The sequence below is a fragment of the Hippocampus zosterae genome, chromosome 13 (genome assembly GCF_025434085.1).
Source record: "Hippocampus zosterae strain Florida chromosome 13, ASM2543408v3, whole genome shotgun sequence".
Classification (NCBI taxonomy): Eukaryota; Metazoa; Chordata; class Actinopteri; order Syngnathiformes; family Syngnathidae; genus Hippocampus; species Hippocampus zosterae.
In genome coordinates, this window is record NC_067463.1 from 12,864,944 (window position 1) to 12,879,914 (window position 14,971).

General features: G+C 41.2%; 1 protein-coding gene across 1 annotated transcript; it reads left to right on the forward strand.

Moving 5' to 3' along the window:
* The first annotated feature begins 241 nt into the window (after positions 1–241).
* Positions 242–13,929, forward strand: cplx2a (complexin 2a). The gene is made up of 4 exons (XM_052083588.1): positions 242–460; positions 1,452–1,541; positions 10,986–11,164; positions 12,542–13,929. The coding sequence occupies exons 2-4, from the start codon at positions 1,511–1,513 to the stop codon at positions 12,731–12,733; spliced, it is 402 nt and encodes a 133-aa protein (XP_051939548.1). The 5' UTR covers positions 242–460; positions 1,452–1,510; the 3' UTR covers positions 12,734–13,929.
* Positions 13,930–14,971: the final 1,042 nt, after the last annotated feature.

Sequence of the window (14,971 nt, forward strand, 5' to 3'; positions counted from 1 at the left end):
GTGAAGTTTACAATGTTGTTTGTTGCTAGTATTTTTTTTTAATGATCCTTTCTTTCCGGGAATATACAGTATGTAGTATAAACAATAATTCTTTTGTTTTGACACAATGCTGGCAATGAACCCGGCTCTTTAAATGGCGCTATTACGAGCGTGCACCGTCCACGCTCCCCCTCCCGCTGCATGTTCTCATCTGGTCCTGCAGGAGCCCCTCTCGCTTCCTCCTCCTCCTCTTCCTCCTCCTCCTCCTCCTCCTCCTCCTCCGCTGCAGCCTGACTCCGACACAACCGGCATGTCTGCAAACCGGGAGGCTCGATCTGTCCTTAATTTTTTTTTGACGCAATAACTAATACATTCCGTGTTACTGAAGAAGAAGAAGAAAAACTGGTTGTAGACCCGCAGCGCCCTTCCTCCCCCTTCCTGATTTGGGCTGAGAAAGACTCGGACGAGGATCCAAATCAAGGTAAAGGATGAAAACCACTGTTGGTGCACCGTGCGGGACAGGATGGAGACATTTTGGTGCTCTTGCCAAATTACGCCGCTCGCTCGCTGAAATCCTAATTGAAGTAGTACTTGTAAAAACGGGAAATGTATCGTTCGGCTGAATGGTGAGTTAATGAGGGTTCACGTGAGGGGAAATTGACGCTGCAGCAGAGGATGCTGAAGAGGAGGCAAAGGAGGAAATGATTCGAAGAGGCTGCTGCAGATTAAGACGTAAGGAGTGCTGCAAGTTTTGTTATGCAGCGTAGCACACCGCCAAGCTGTAAAATGCAGCCAAAGAGCCTTTGCGAAGTATTATGTGGAGAGAAATGTCGAATGATGCCACAGTGAGAGTTGCAAGGTCACTGGAACTCCAAAACAAGGTGATGAAACCATTCACACGCAAGAAGGATGGCAATGCATGTTCAGAATTGCACTTTTAAGGAAAGTAATTATTACATCATGGAGACATAATGGAGGTTCTCTTTTTTACACAAAACATGACTTCTTTTGCTCACCGTGACCTTTTTTTTTTTTGCTCTGCCGTTTCCCCCACGTGTGTCCGCCCCCCCCCCTCCCAAATGAAGATACGTCACAGGTAGTTGGGTCAGCATAAATCCACACGAGACAGATTGTGGTTGTAAATCAAGGACACGAATATCTAGAGAAAAGTCACAACAATGTTAGAATGGATTTGCGACCTTTTTGTGCCCCAAATAAAGTGACGCATAAAACACAATGAACATCATCAAGAATAATAAACTCTTGCAATAAAAAAACAGCAAAAAAAAAAAACACTTTGCCAGAAGCTTTGGTGTTTATTTTCACAACGTCCTAACCGGAGGTCATTTCGCTCTCCCTCTTTTATGGATCGTCATCCTCCTCCTTGTCCCATCAAACTCTCATGTATGACACCCAGTGGAATGAAGGTCCTTAACCGGCTTAGCTAAAAGTGTTTTGTCCCCCGGCTGCAGGTCCGTCCGTCCTCAATAACGTGACCAGCTGAAGGAAGAGAACACAGAACTGCTTCATCATGAATTTTATAATGAAAGCTGCACTGGGAGGTGAGTTGGCTGCCAGGCGACGGCTTGATTTAACAGCACTGCAGTGTACAGGATGTAAACGGGATGTTCAGCACAAGCACAAGCACAGTTCATGCAGTGCTATAGGGACGGGCGATGCTTTAATCCATCGTACAGTAACTGAGCAAAGGCTGCATTCAAACAGAATGGCTGCTCATTTACATTACGTCCCAAAAAAACTTTCAGAGTTTGAATATGTATTTTTAGTCGCCAAATGTCAATTTCTTGGGATGCAGCTACATGTGACTGTACACATCCATATGAGGCTTTTAGACCATTCAAGGGTTATATTTTAAGACAAAGATATACAATTAGCGTTTACGTTGTTGCATGTTTTGCTCCTGCATGCTAATCCACTGGATTGAAAAAAGTTCTTTGAACACATGCTTGAGGTGATCCCGTGCTGGCTATCTGTCCTATCGTGCTGATATATTTTGGACAATTCTGCATCCAATTTGAAGGATGCACCTTTTCCATTTTAGCAGGACAGAAAACAAGATTTGCAAAGGCAGAGCCTGCCCAAGGCATTAGCCAACTAAGTGATTGAAAAGTGTGAGAATTTGTTTTCTACAAGTAACATATCAAACCACAGGTGTCAAACTCAAGGCCCGGTGGCCAGAACTGGCCCGCCACATTGTTTTATGCGGCCCGCAAGAGCAAATTATGTGCAATGACTTCATGTTTCTTCCAAAAACACCAAAATTGCAAATTGTCTTCACTGATAAAAAGTTGAGATATTACAAGCATATTTTTGTTGTTGTTCCCTTGTAACCCTTGTAACCCTTTCAGGGACAGCGGTTACTCCATTGGAATAACCCATGCACCCTGAAAGGACTAAAATAAATGCAACAATATTTGAACGAACAAAATTTTCACTAGCCTCTGATTATAAAACTGGTTATTCAATAAGTTGTTGCGTATATGGAATATAAGTTCATCATAGATTTATTTGGGTTCACAGTCATAACAGCCCTCCAAAGGAAACTTTAACTTCAATGTGGCTCATGACAACAACAAAAAACTTATTAAAAGTGCATTAAACATATCAAAGAAATGATACAAGCATAAAAAAATCAGACATGTGCAAGTGTAACGCTTGTAATCACGATTAGTCAAGCAGCTGTGAGAGAGCAGATCCAGTTCCAATGTTGCTGAGGTTCCCCTGAAAGGATTGGCCAAACGCAACCCATAAAATCATGGCAGCATGGATTTGTTGTTGAAGAACCTCGCTAACTAGCACTGAGATGTGAGCAATCTCCAACATCAGTGACCTCTCACCTCTCAAATGTAGTTTGGACTGAATGAAAAAAAAAAAATTCCCACAAGCCCAACGCAAAATCTTCTCATAAGAGTGGAAGTATAAACCATAGACTGTTCTTTCCGGTTTCATTCTTGTAGTTGTAGGCCGAGTGTCATACACTTTTCCCCGGATAGTGCACAGGTATTATCTTGACTTAATATATTAATAATTTGCCCCCTAATTAGTCCTCAATCCGGTCATGTAATTCAATCCTCCTTCCTCCAGCTTTTTGACGAGAGCAGCAAAGTGACACCGGCCGTTGTAATTCAGATGCTGCACACGTAGCGTTGAGACGTGAACGATGCAGAGCTGTTGTGCAGGTTACGGAGGTGTCTTTGGGTTACAGTGAGGGTGGGGGAGATAAGAAAGAAGATCTCCCACTGCTCATTGGGATTCCGAGGATGCCGGCGCTGCCTCATCCTGCTGGATTTCATAAAGCAGCTGCGCTATAGGAATCCCAAAATCAACTGCAATGCATCGGCCGTTGCTTGCTGCAGCCTGTTGAGGAGTTTGCACGGTGGCGCCGCAGCTTATAGAATACAGATTGCTGGTAACATGTAGTAATTCACGTGTAATGCTGTCAAGCTTTGGTTCGAGTCAATAATTTTGGAGCAGATCGCAGTGACCTCTTTACAAACAACATCTGCGAATTTGCTGAGTGGCCAAAGGATCACAAAAGGTCGCCGCTTGAGAGAGAAGCAAATAATGAAGCAAAACAATTAGCCAGTAAATCAATCAGCCAAGCCTTCACCTCGACTCGCTAAAGCTGTCAATCAATACATCAATCCTAGTGAGATATTCTTTCATCAGTTGTGTTTTTATGGTTGGGCATCTGCATGGGTTAGTGGTCAAAAGCAGCCTCGCATGTACTGTATTGATGAAGGACAACTTTGCCAATACCAGAACAAACACAATCCAACTGCGACACTGATCCAATCGGAGTGAGATTTCCAAACAATTTGTCCCAGAGGAAATCATTGAAATCGAAACAATCTGTTCCACCTTCAAACTGTCATCCACCCGAATACAATTTCAGAGTGGAGCCAACTTTAAGGGAGCAATTTATCATTTCTCTACTGTAATACAAGTGTCAAATTAGGTTAGCACAATGTTCCAACCACTAACCAATTAAAAAACTTCATTTTAACATTGATAGGTAAAGACTTCGAGTATGTGATGGCACTTATTTTGCCGTCTCTAAAAAGTCAAATACAAGCAACAAAACACAACTGCCGCATTATATTTAAAGGGAAAGTCAACAAAAATATATATTTTTTTTACAATAATACAGCGTTAAACATATTGTAATCATTTTTTTTCACTTGTTCTCCTTTGCATCACAAACTCGTTGCTATGTAGAATGTGTGCTTATTTTCAACAGGGATTATCATGTCATATTGCAGCACAGTCCAAAGGGGCATCGCCTGCCTTAGTGCTAAATACAATTTTGCCATTGAAGTGTTTTACTAAAATGAAGTGAAACGAATTCCAGTATAGCAGAATAAAACGTGTTGCACAACTATGCATGCATCTGCTCAATTTGCACTTTTGTTGTCTTAACAAACTCATCAATATCATTTCCCCTTGACCTTATCTTAGCCTTGCAGATGTAAAACCAAAATAACATTTTCTAAATTGTCGTGACCAAGGCCGTGTACAGTTCCAACGGCTATAATAAGAAAGCGACAAGGATAGTGGGTCCTCTGATGTCATTAATTATCACACATGAATGGAAACAACATTGGCAGAGAACCTCTATAGGAGCCCGTCGTCTGTGCAGTCAAATCTGCATATTTAATATTTCCACAGTTGAAAGAATACAATTAAATTGTGCTCGATGAACACGGAGTTAATTTTTGGATTGCTGTACATCAAAATGACATTCACACAAATTAGGTTCAGCTCCTACGCTGGGGCCAGTGCCTTGCACTTGAATTTTCACCACTCCTGAGTACTTCAACCGATGACTCGGCACTTCCCAATTTATCTTGAGTTACTGTGACAGACTAAGGGGCTGTTAAATGAGGCAGACATTGGTTTGAGGGAATGAGTCTCCATAAAGTAGGCTCAACGATAACAGCAGAAAACTTGAGCGAAAAGAAGGATGATCTCAATTTACGTACATTTTCTTCATCGATGTATTTATTTATTTATAGTAAGCATATTGATAGCTCATTGTTAATGCAAGTCATTGGCCATGTCCCAATTCACAGGCATGACATCACTTCCTGCCCCATCCGACCGCACATGGCTTCTAAATTCACATTAAGCCTGTCAAATTTCGCCACGGTTTATGCGGAGGCTACATGTCCAAGACCCAGCCTGTGAATTGTCTTTCCGGAATTCGTAAACCACATGCGGTCAAGATGCCTCAGAAGTGATGTCATACGGACCGGTCATGCGGCCTACGGAGAACGCAGATTGTGAATTTGGACACAGACATTGTCTCCTGAATAAAATTGCCATCCGTTCCTGGGAACTAGTCTTCCTCTGGTTTGTATTTCCAAACAACATTTCACCTGGGAAATTGTAGAAATAGAATTAATCGGTTCTGTCACCATCATAAAACCTCTTTTAAGTTACAATTTAACATCCTCAACATTGATGTAATTATAAAATGAACCTTAACATGCTCTTTCAACCGTATTTAAAGTTTTCCTAATTAAAAGCCACACAAAATGATGAAACAGTATTGTTCACAAAAGACTCTCAAAGGCACCTTCTATTTAGGTTAACCAGAATATACTGCTATGAATATCTCCATCCCTGATCCTCCATGAAACAGCTAGACTGTATTTATATTTCGAAGCCGTTTGGCGTATTTGTAGTGAGATAAAACAGTGCCGTTGGAGGCCAGATGAGAACAGAATACACCTTGAGATGTTTTTCTCTCACCTTGGAGTGCATTTGCCGGCACTCAGGTAGGATTGGAAATCAAGTCTTCATTGCTTGATTGACCTACAACCGTACCACTGAGACACATACACGCACACACACATGCGTATGCACGCACACTTTCCTATCTTCTCCCCCTATGTTATTAAATTCATCAAACTGACCTTGAGCCCCTTTCAATGTGTGTGTGTGTGTGTAGTGTGTGTGTGTGTGGGTGTAGCTGCGACTGCACTACTTCTGTCAAATACTGTATACTAATCCATCTCCAAATCTTTCAATCTCATATTAAATCATTACATTTAGCTTTGTAGCATTTCTGAAAGTGACTTAATTTAATACTACACATCCGGTATACATAAGTATATACTGATGGAAAAATAAGTATGTAACCTGTTTGAAGGTACGAGGATTTCTGCAGAGATTGTCAGAAAAGGTGATCGGATCTTCATCTAAGGCGAAACAATAGAAAAACACAATTTCGTAACACAAACAGTTCTTTTTGTTGGGATATTTTTTAACACAATGTGCAAAAATCACAGCGCAGGGTGAAAAAAAAAAATGTAGGATGTAGCAGCTCATCTGAGTCATCAGTCAGTTCAATTAATGTTCGAGGTGTTGGTTAAAGTTTGAATCCGTTGTACACACCGGGCTTGAGTGTGCTACTTTACCAAGAAGATTCCCAGCGAGACCCTTTCCTTGAGCAAAAGACCTCTCAGAAGACCAACAATTAAGAAGCTGGAAAGGGTCAAATAGAAGATCATCACGACCTGGTATCGCTTTGCTACCTCAGGACACATTGCTATGACTGAGGGAAAAAAATGAATTCACGTCACGCCATCTGTCATTTGAAGCTCTATAGAGGATATGTGATACGACAGGACAACAAAGTAAATGCACAATTGTGTGGCTTCAGCAGAAGAAAAAATAAGCCTTTTGGAGTGGCCCGGTCAGAATGTTGACCTCAACCGGATTGAGATGCTGTGTCATGACCTCAAGAGAGCAAATTACACTAGACGGCACAAGAATATTGCAGTAGTGAAGCACTTAAGCAAAGAGACCAAAATCCCACCTGACATTTGTGCAGACGTGCAACTCGAGGAAACGGTTGGTTGAGGATGTTGCTGCTGAAGCAGGCTCACTCGCTTCATACATACGAAGGTTCACATACTGCAGGGGTGTCCAAAGTCGGTCCTCAAGGGCCGCTGTCCTGCCTGTTTTCCAAGTCTCCCAGGAGCAACACACACCTGATTCAAATCATCAGGATCATTCTAATGCTGCTTCACAGCTGATCATCTGAATCAGGTGTATTGCGGCCGGGAGAGCTGGAAAACAGGCAGGACGGTGGCCCTGCAGGCCCGGAGCTGGACATGTCTGAGTCATACCGTTTTCACCCTTTTGCCTACTTTTGTGACCAGATCACATTTTGTGACAATGTATGCAGAAAACCAGGTCATTGCATCTCCTTTGTCTTGCAAATGTTTAGTATCAACAATGCAATATACTCTCTCAGTGCACCGTAAACATTTCTTATTTTATATTTTGAACTAAGTGAGTTGTTTACATTGCGTTGTCAACTGCAGGAAAATTTGAATGATGTCAAATTCAAAGGCCCGATGCAACCAAGTCGTCAATATACGGTATTTCTCCCAAACTATTAATTTTAAGATTTAAGATATCCTTTATTTGTCCCACACTGGGGAAATTTACAGCCCCCAGCAGCAAGAATGTAGGTAGAAAGAAGAAAGAAGAAAAAAAAAACAACAAACACCGTTCAATGAAGTGCAATATAAATACAAAATGGATCAATCGCAGTGCGATTTACATTTGTCCTTCGCATCATTTAAGTATTATTATTATTAATTATTGTTGTTATTTTCATTCATCAGCCTGACAGCAGTCGGTACGAACGAGCGTCGGTATATCTCCTTCTTGCAGCTCTTGCTGTAAAATGAGCTTTGCTGAGTTCATGCGAATCTAGATCTTTACTTTCTCTTTAGGCTTTCCCTCCACCCTGGCAAAGGATTTAAAAAGACAGATTTGCACAAGAACCTCAAGTGATAACGGAGAGCGGATGAATTGCTTTAATATGACACTATTCAAAATTCACGCACAGGTGGGGGCAGAGGTTAGTCGTTCTTCCCATCTCCTTGAATTTGTTGACTCATAATGCAGACACACTCAAAAGACTTGTACATCAACCTGAAAATTGTGTATAGTCATTGTTGCACGGATTTCTTTTTTTACAGCAACTTTCCATATTGCTGCCAACTCCTAAATGGTAAAACGCTTCAAAGAATTCACTAAGCAAGACGCATGTGACGCACGAGTGTGTTAATAGTGCTGCTTTGACAGGATGTTGCTGAATGGTCTGCAAAACGGCATGCAAGAGCTTAGCTCTTGGCTCAATATAACTCAGACTTTTGTCTCTCAGGATCTTTTTTTTTTTGTAGTTATCTTTTACAGCCAAGCAAAGGCAATTTGAATGTGCTAATAAGCTTTCAGGATCAAATGAGGAAGTCATCGTGAGAGAATCATTTGACAATGAGGCTGAGCTGACTGTGACTCAATGCTTCATTTACAGCTGGGTTGATATCGAGACGTTATTTTGCTCAATCTTCAAAAAGGTGCATCAGGGTTGATTCATTGTTATGTTAAAACATGAGTTTGGAATCAGAATGTTTGTTGTTATCTTGCAGAGGCACGACCAATTAAGTTGGTTCAGGGCGCATAAGTCACAGCTGGACACATGATCATTACAGTTGTATATGTGCAAATAAAAATGGAAATAGGAGTCACTATTGCATCATGTGGATTGTTGCCTTTAATGCAAACCAGCAGACTTTTCATCCAAACACACGCAATGACGCACGCATTCCGTCATGTGCACACTAGGCGAGAAGTTGTTTAGCCTCACATTACTAATTAATGTACAGCTAAAATGGTGCAAAGTAATTATTTATATCCATATGATGACACTTAGCTATAAATGTGTTCCAGCTCCCCCCATGCATGCATTATACACATTTCATGGCCTTGTCGAATAGTGCGTCATGGTCGGGTGCGTATTGCCGCTTCAACTTCTGTGCCTCTCAGACAAGCACGACTGGACTTCCTTTGGATGTCGTTCTACTTCTTTCTTTTTATAGCTCACTTCCAATCCCTTCATAAATTTGAATGATTTATTGTTTTACATTAGGAATTAGAACCTTGCGCAAAAAAAAAAAAAAAAACCTGCAAGATTCTTGTGATTATAGCCTGCAACGGACATTCAAAGTCAAACAAGGCAATGAGGAAAATTGATGTATTCAAATACAGTGTACTAGGCATTTACTTAGTGATTTCAAAGCCTACTTTTTTGCAAAGCAATAACAATAATAATTCACACAATACTGGAAACTATTCCAATTACTATACTGTAAGTGAATGCTGAGAGAAGCAGCTCCTGAGCAAAAATTGTCCAGAAAGAAATTACTTGAACCAATAAAGCGGATCAATACAGCAAACGTAGCTGTCCGCAAATATGTCCTGTCATGGCCTGTGAGCACCGGCGCAATTTCATTTAAGGCTTAGTGCAGTGGAAACACGAAGCTCGATTTGTATTTTTTTTTAAAAGTGTCCCCATAGGGAAAAATGGTTCCAGGGGCAAACTATCAGCCATCATAAAGCAGAGTTGAGCAGTTTGGGAAATGGATGGATGGAGAAAGACAGCAAATGGCCACGATTCACATTAAATAACAGAAGATCAGCTCCAATAAAACAACAAAATTGTGAATATGTGAATATGCTAACAACAAATCTTGAATACGAAGGACTTCACTGTATTGTGAAGTCAGCGGATTTAGTATCGCTGACTAAATCCTCCAAGGCGCAAGGCCCATGTAAAAATGTCACATTCAGTAAACAACATTTCACACTTATGCATCGTATTTTCTTATCTGTCTTTAGACTCCTACGGAGAAAAAGCACTCCCATTTCCATTTCCTTCTCATGTCTCTCTGGTCTCTTCCACCTCATCTTGTCTTTTGTCTTCCATATCTGCAATGTGCTGCACTTTCCTTTTTCATGATGCTTATGAGTGAAAATACCAACAATACCAGCGGCGGCACTCGTCTCAAGGATTACGCTGCCTTTCTTTCTCGCTTGCTTGCTTTCGTTCTCTCCTCAGATGGCCTCCATCGGTCCCTGAAGACTTGCCGGCGTAAAGCCCCCGACGGCCCACTCTGCTCTTTCCTGCGCTCCGTTGCCCTCTTTCTTCATCCTCATTTCCTTTAGTTTATTTTCTATCGTCTTTCATTTGTCACTTTCCTCTAGTCACGCTCTCCATTTTCTTTTTAATGGGGAAACTGCAACCTGCTGAATAATCTCACTAAATAGGAACAGCTCACAAAATGTTTCTGACACATTCCCTCCTCCTCATTATGATTTTCCGTTTCCACTAAATAGACAAGACTATCTTTACTGACCTAGTTTTTCTATCCCCCCCACCCTTTTCATCAAGTCCAGTTTTCTTCTAAACCAGCAACGTCAAACTTGTTTTCATCAGCCACATTGCAATTATGGTTGCTCTCAATGGGCCACTGATACCTAAAAACCAGATATTACATCCATGATTCACCTCGCAATCGGTTCTCATTTTTTAGCAATTCTCCTTTTTAGTTCTGAAATCTACGGCGCCCCTATGGTGGGAAGAAAAAAAAGAAACCCTTGCAATAACTCACAATCATTGCGAGATAACGCAAGTTTGTTTTTTCTGCAACGGAAAATATTTTTTGAATGAGCGTTTATGTACTTCCGGGTAATCTACCGGGTAATCTTATTATATTTTAGGGTGAATTTAAAACCAACAGTTCCAAGTCTTCCTCGATGACTCTATCTGTCTTCAACGTACTGCCGTTTGTCAAACAGATGCACATTGAAGGTCACGGTAGCTGAAGTGACCAAGAAGTGAATAAACGTTTATTTACAAACAAAAAAAATCCCTCGCAAAGATTGCAAAAATAACGCCGGGAATGGATGAAAGGTGAGAGAAATCTGATCTTTCCTCGGGCAGGGAAATTCATTTCCCCCTTCTTGCTCATTAAAAATACTCGGCATGGCGTTTGTTTTTAATGTCACTTGCGGAGCATGTCTCCTCTCCAACTTTCAAACCCAACACTCCAATGCCCCAATTTGACATGTGAGAGCATTATGTGTCTTCTGACTGCCCTTCATTGTGATATTTCCTCCTCCAGGAGGCCCTCCTGATGTGGGCAAGATGCTGGGCGGGGAGGAGAAGGAGGAGGACCCAGATGCAGCAAAGAAAGAGGAGGAAAGGCAGGAGGCGCTTAGACAGCAGGAGGAGGAGAGAAAGGCCAAATACGCCAAGATGGAGGCTGAGAGGGAAAATATGAGACAAGGCATCAGGGATAAGGTACCATGGCAATATATGTGCTGCCTCTTCATTTACGCTATCAGGTTCAACCAAGTCTGTTTGTGACAGAAATGAACAAGAGGACGGGTGCACTGGTAAGGGTGCTCTTGTCACCCAAAATCCCATTTATATTCATTTCATTATTTTCAGGATTTTGAATCGTGTCCTCTTTTAATGCGAGCTTCTGAAGGCTCGATGTGTCACTTGCCAGATTTTTTTTTCTTTCTTTTTTGGTATTTTTACAGCAGACCCTGCCGTGGAAATAGATGATTGAAGAGCTATTTTTAATTGCTTTGTTTGCTTTAGTGTGAACTCCAACTTCCTGACACTTTATGCTAATGCACCATATGAGAGGAGCAACATAAAATCTGCATGCATCCATTATCGAAGCGGCTTAACCTAATGAGGGTCGCGGGCTTCCTGGAGTCCAGGGGTGCCCAACGATCGACCAATAGCCCGCGGACTGTTGCCAAGTCAATTGCGATTGGTGTAATGGGGAAATGCCGAACACCCCCCAAAATAGTGTGTCTGTGCGCGCACATGTATGCATCCACTAGCGGTCACATTCGATCGCATAGGTTAGTTGGCTTGAAAAATAGATCTTCGGTCAAAAAAGTTTGAGCATCCCTGCTGGAGCTTCTTCCATCCATTTTTGGGCAGTAGACACACCCTGAACTGGTTGCCAGCAGAGCACACAGAAACGAACAACCATTCACACTTACAAGAACACCTCAGGACAATTTAGAGTACTCAATTAACCTACCATGTATGTCTTTGGAATGGGGGAGGAAAGTGTAGTTTGCAGAGAAAACCCACACAGGCACGGGGGGAACATGAAAACTCCAGGCTGGAAGCTGGAATCGAACCCCAGACCTCTGTACTGTGTGACTGACATGCTAACCAGACGGATGTGTTCATAATCAGTCGTCCACTGTGCCGCCCAACAGCAAATAGCTGACCAGAAATAAAAGGACAAAAGTAGTCAATTCACAAATTGAATGGCATAATTATTGCACAACAATTTTTAAAAATTTTTAAATTAATTTTTGGTGTACCATAGTATGAAGATCTGCATTTTTTTCATGTGTAGTTCATTTTGAGTGTTTGCTCGGTAGCAGTTAATCGAGAATGTTAAATTATTTTCTGTTTTCGGTGCTGATCTGATAATGAGAGTACATTTGTATAATTTATAGTGTTAAAAGTGTTTAGCATTCCGCTGCTCTTGTTATGCTATTGTACTGTTATTCACTCTCTACTAGTTTGCATTTGTTCAATAATATTCACGCCTTCTTAAAACATATCACATTAATCAAATGTAAGCTTAATGGGGCAGTTTCCCATTTAAGCTGCACGCATCACTATGTTTTTATTCCACAGTACGGCTTGAAAAAGCGCGAGGAGGCCGAGGCTGAGGCGGCAGCCGCAGCAGAGGAGCCTGCGGCCGGCAGCTTGACCCGACCGAAGAAGGCGGTGCCCACCGGCTGCGGGGATGAAGAGGAGGAGGAGAGCATCATGGACACAGTGATGAAGTATCTGCCGGGTCCACTGCAGGATATGTTAAAGAAGTAAGGCTAGCAGCTAGCCAGTGCGAGTGCTATCTGAAGTCGTTACCAGGTTGGCTTCAATCCCAAAACTCATGATCAGATTAGCATTGTAAATGATTCAAATTTGGTTTATTCAAAGCCATGTGGCGATTATTAAAAGATCTGAAAAGTGAATTGCTGTCATGCTAAGGTAGATTGGGCAACTGGCCGGTTGTGTGTTAGCTTAGAAGCTAACATCTAAAAAGGGGCCATCGACACGATTTGAAACAGGCTGCCCTTTTCCTCGACTACTTTAAACTCAATTGAAGAGCTTGAAGCAACAACACGGTGTTCTCCTTCACCTCGCTGTTCACTTTAATTGTACATAAACAATCTATATAACAAGCCTCAAGCAAGGCCAAACAATCAAATATATCCATTTATTATACTGTGTCTGTCTCAACTAGAAAATGTGATGACTTGATAAGCCATATTAAAAAATATATATATTTAAAAGAATTTGTGTGCTCTTAAAGCTACCGTTTGTGTTTGTGTCGAGTTTATGTCAAGCCGTTTTGCACAGCGTTGTTCCACATTCTCCGTGAAGTGTTGTCTTTGTTAGACGTCGAGGTGTGCCCACCTTTGTGTAGTGTAGGAAATGTTCAGTGTGTCTCGCATGCCATTTGTCTTGACGAGAGCGTGATGATGTACAAGCCTTTTTATCCTCTTCTTCATTATGCAAAAAAAATATCAAGGCAATAACTCCTGAGTTTGTGTTTTCCCTCCTGTCAATGTAACCGTGAATGAAATAAGAATGATAAGAAAATAAAGCATTTAGGACATTTAATTGACAGGTTTGCAGAGGATTGTTTTGTCGTTTAAAAACAGGACTGTCGTAGTGTTTCTGACACCAGACAAGCTTTCAGCCATAAAACCGCCAATTGGGCAGTAAGTACTGTCATATAACAGGGAGAGAACAGTGAATGACTTTTGACATCAGTTTTGAAAGTAGATGACAATTCCGGTTTTGTTTCTTCTCTTAATTTGTGGATAAACATGGCATTCGTACATTGAGTGGCACCGAAGTGACCACATGGTGATTAAAATAGTAGTGTTCAAATGATGTTTGATTTATTGTTGTATTTGAGAAAGAGCCGCTGAGGCGATATAGACCGTCATGAGCAATAAAGGATTATTATGTATGTTTCTGCCTGAGAATCAATAAAAATCTTGTTCACATCAGCAATGTGTTTATCTCCTTTCCTAAATAATGCTATGAAGAAAGTAACATCAAATCTTCCAAAAGGCAGTCAGGAGGGAGGAGCAGGGTGAACTTGACAAAATTTATTCATCAAACACTATGAAACCTAAATCCATCACAAACAACAAGAATCCAAAGAACAAACAAAAACCCATGGCAGACGCAAAAACAAGGTGAAAGCAATACAAACAAAATCCATGGCAGTAACACAGAAGCAACAACTGAACACGGTGGCAGAAACAATGACACGACGCTGAGTGGTCGGGCCAGGATTCCTTTTAACAGAAAATCTACTAATGACATGATGACCAACAGGTGTGCCCCTGTAGGAGGAGCCCGACAGAGCCACTTGTTGGTGTCAAACAGATCAACAAACCCGAAGCTAACCGTTATGTAAAAAGTTCGCTTCCGGGCACTTTTTGAACAAACATAAAGCCACTGATGGCCAGCTTCCATTTGGCTGCGTCAGTTTCCAGGTCAAGGGGTTTGAATAACAAATTTGAATCACAGCATGAGTAACATAAAAACGAATGATTGTTATTGCATTTGATTATATTGATATGCAATTGCTCTCTGACATCGGTCTGAAAAATCATATTGTTAAACATTATTATTATTTTACTATATTTTTAAAAATCATTACTTGCAAGTTATTTGCGGAAGGATATTGCATTCACTTGGGGAAAAACAGTTTTTTTAAAAAGAGGAGTTCGCTTATGAGCTCTCACTCTCTCAATATACGAATGAATGTGTATCATCAGGCGGAATTTTTTCCCCCCAAAAAACTAAAAAATATAATTCCTAGAAACAGGAAAATGAATTCTGAAAAACAGATAAAAAGAACAGAACAAATATGACATAAAATAGAAAAAAAGCCCCCCCCCCCCAAAAAAAGGGGATGCAATACACTTCCGTATGTATTAGGACTGTCGCGGCTGTCCCAAAATTTTTTTTTTTTACATGGCACTCATGTTAAATCACGTTTCGGGCAAATGGAATTGCAGTCCAGTACAACTGTCCTAC

What these genes read in the sequence shown, in the direction of transcription:
- cplx2a (XM_052083588.1), top strand. Translation starts at nt 1,511, where the DNA reads ATGAATTTTATAATGAAAGCTGCACTGGGAG. An exon ending in AATGAAAGCTGCACTGGGAG is followed by an intron (nt 1,542 to 10,985) that starts GTGAGTTGGCTG and finishes TTCCTCCTCCAG; the next exon opens with GAGGCCCTCCTGATGTGGGC. An exon ending in GACAAGGCATCAGGGATAAG is followed by an intron (nt 11,165 to 12,541) that starts GTACCATGGCAA and finishes TTTATTCCACAG; the next exon opens with TACGGCTTGAAAAAGCGCGA.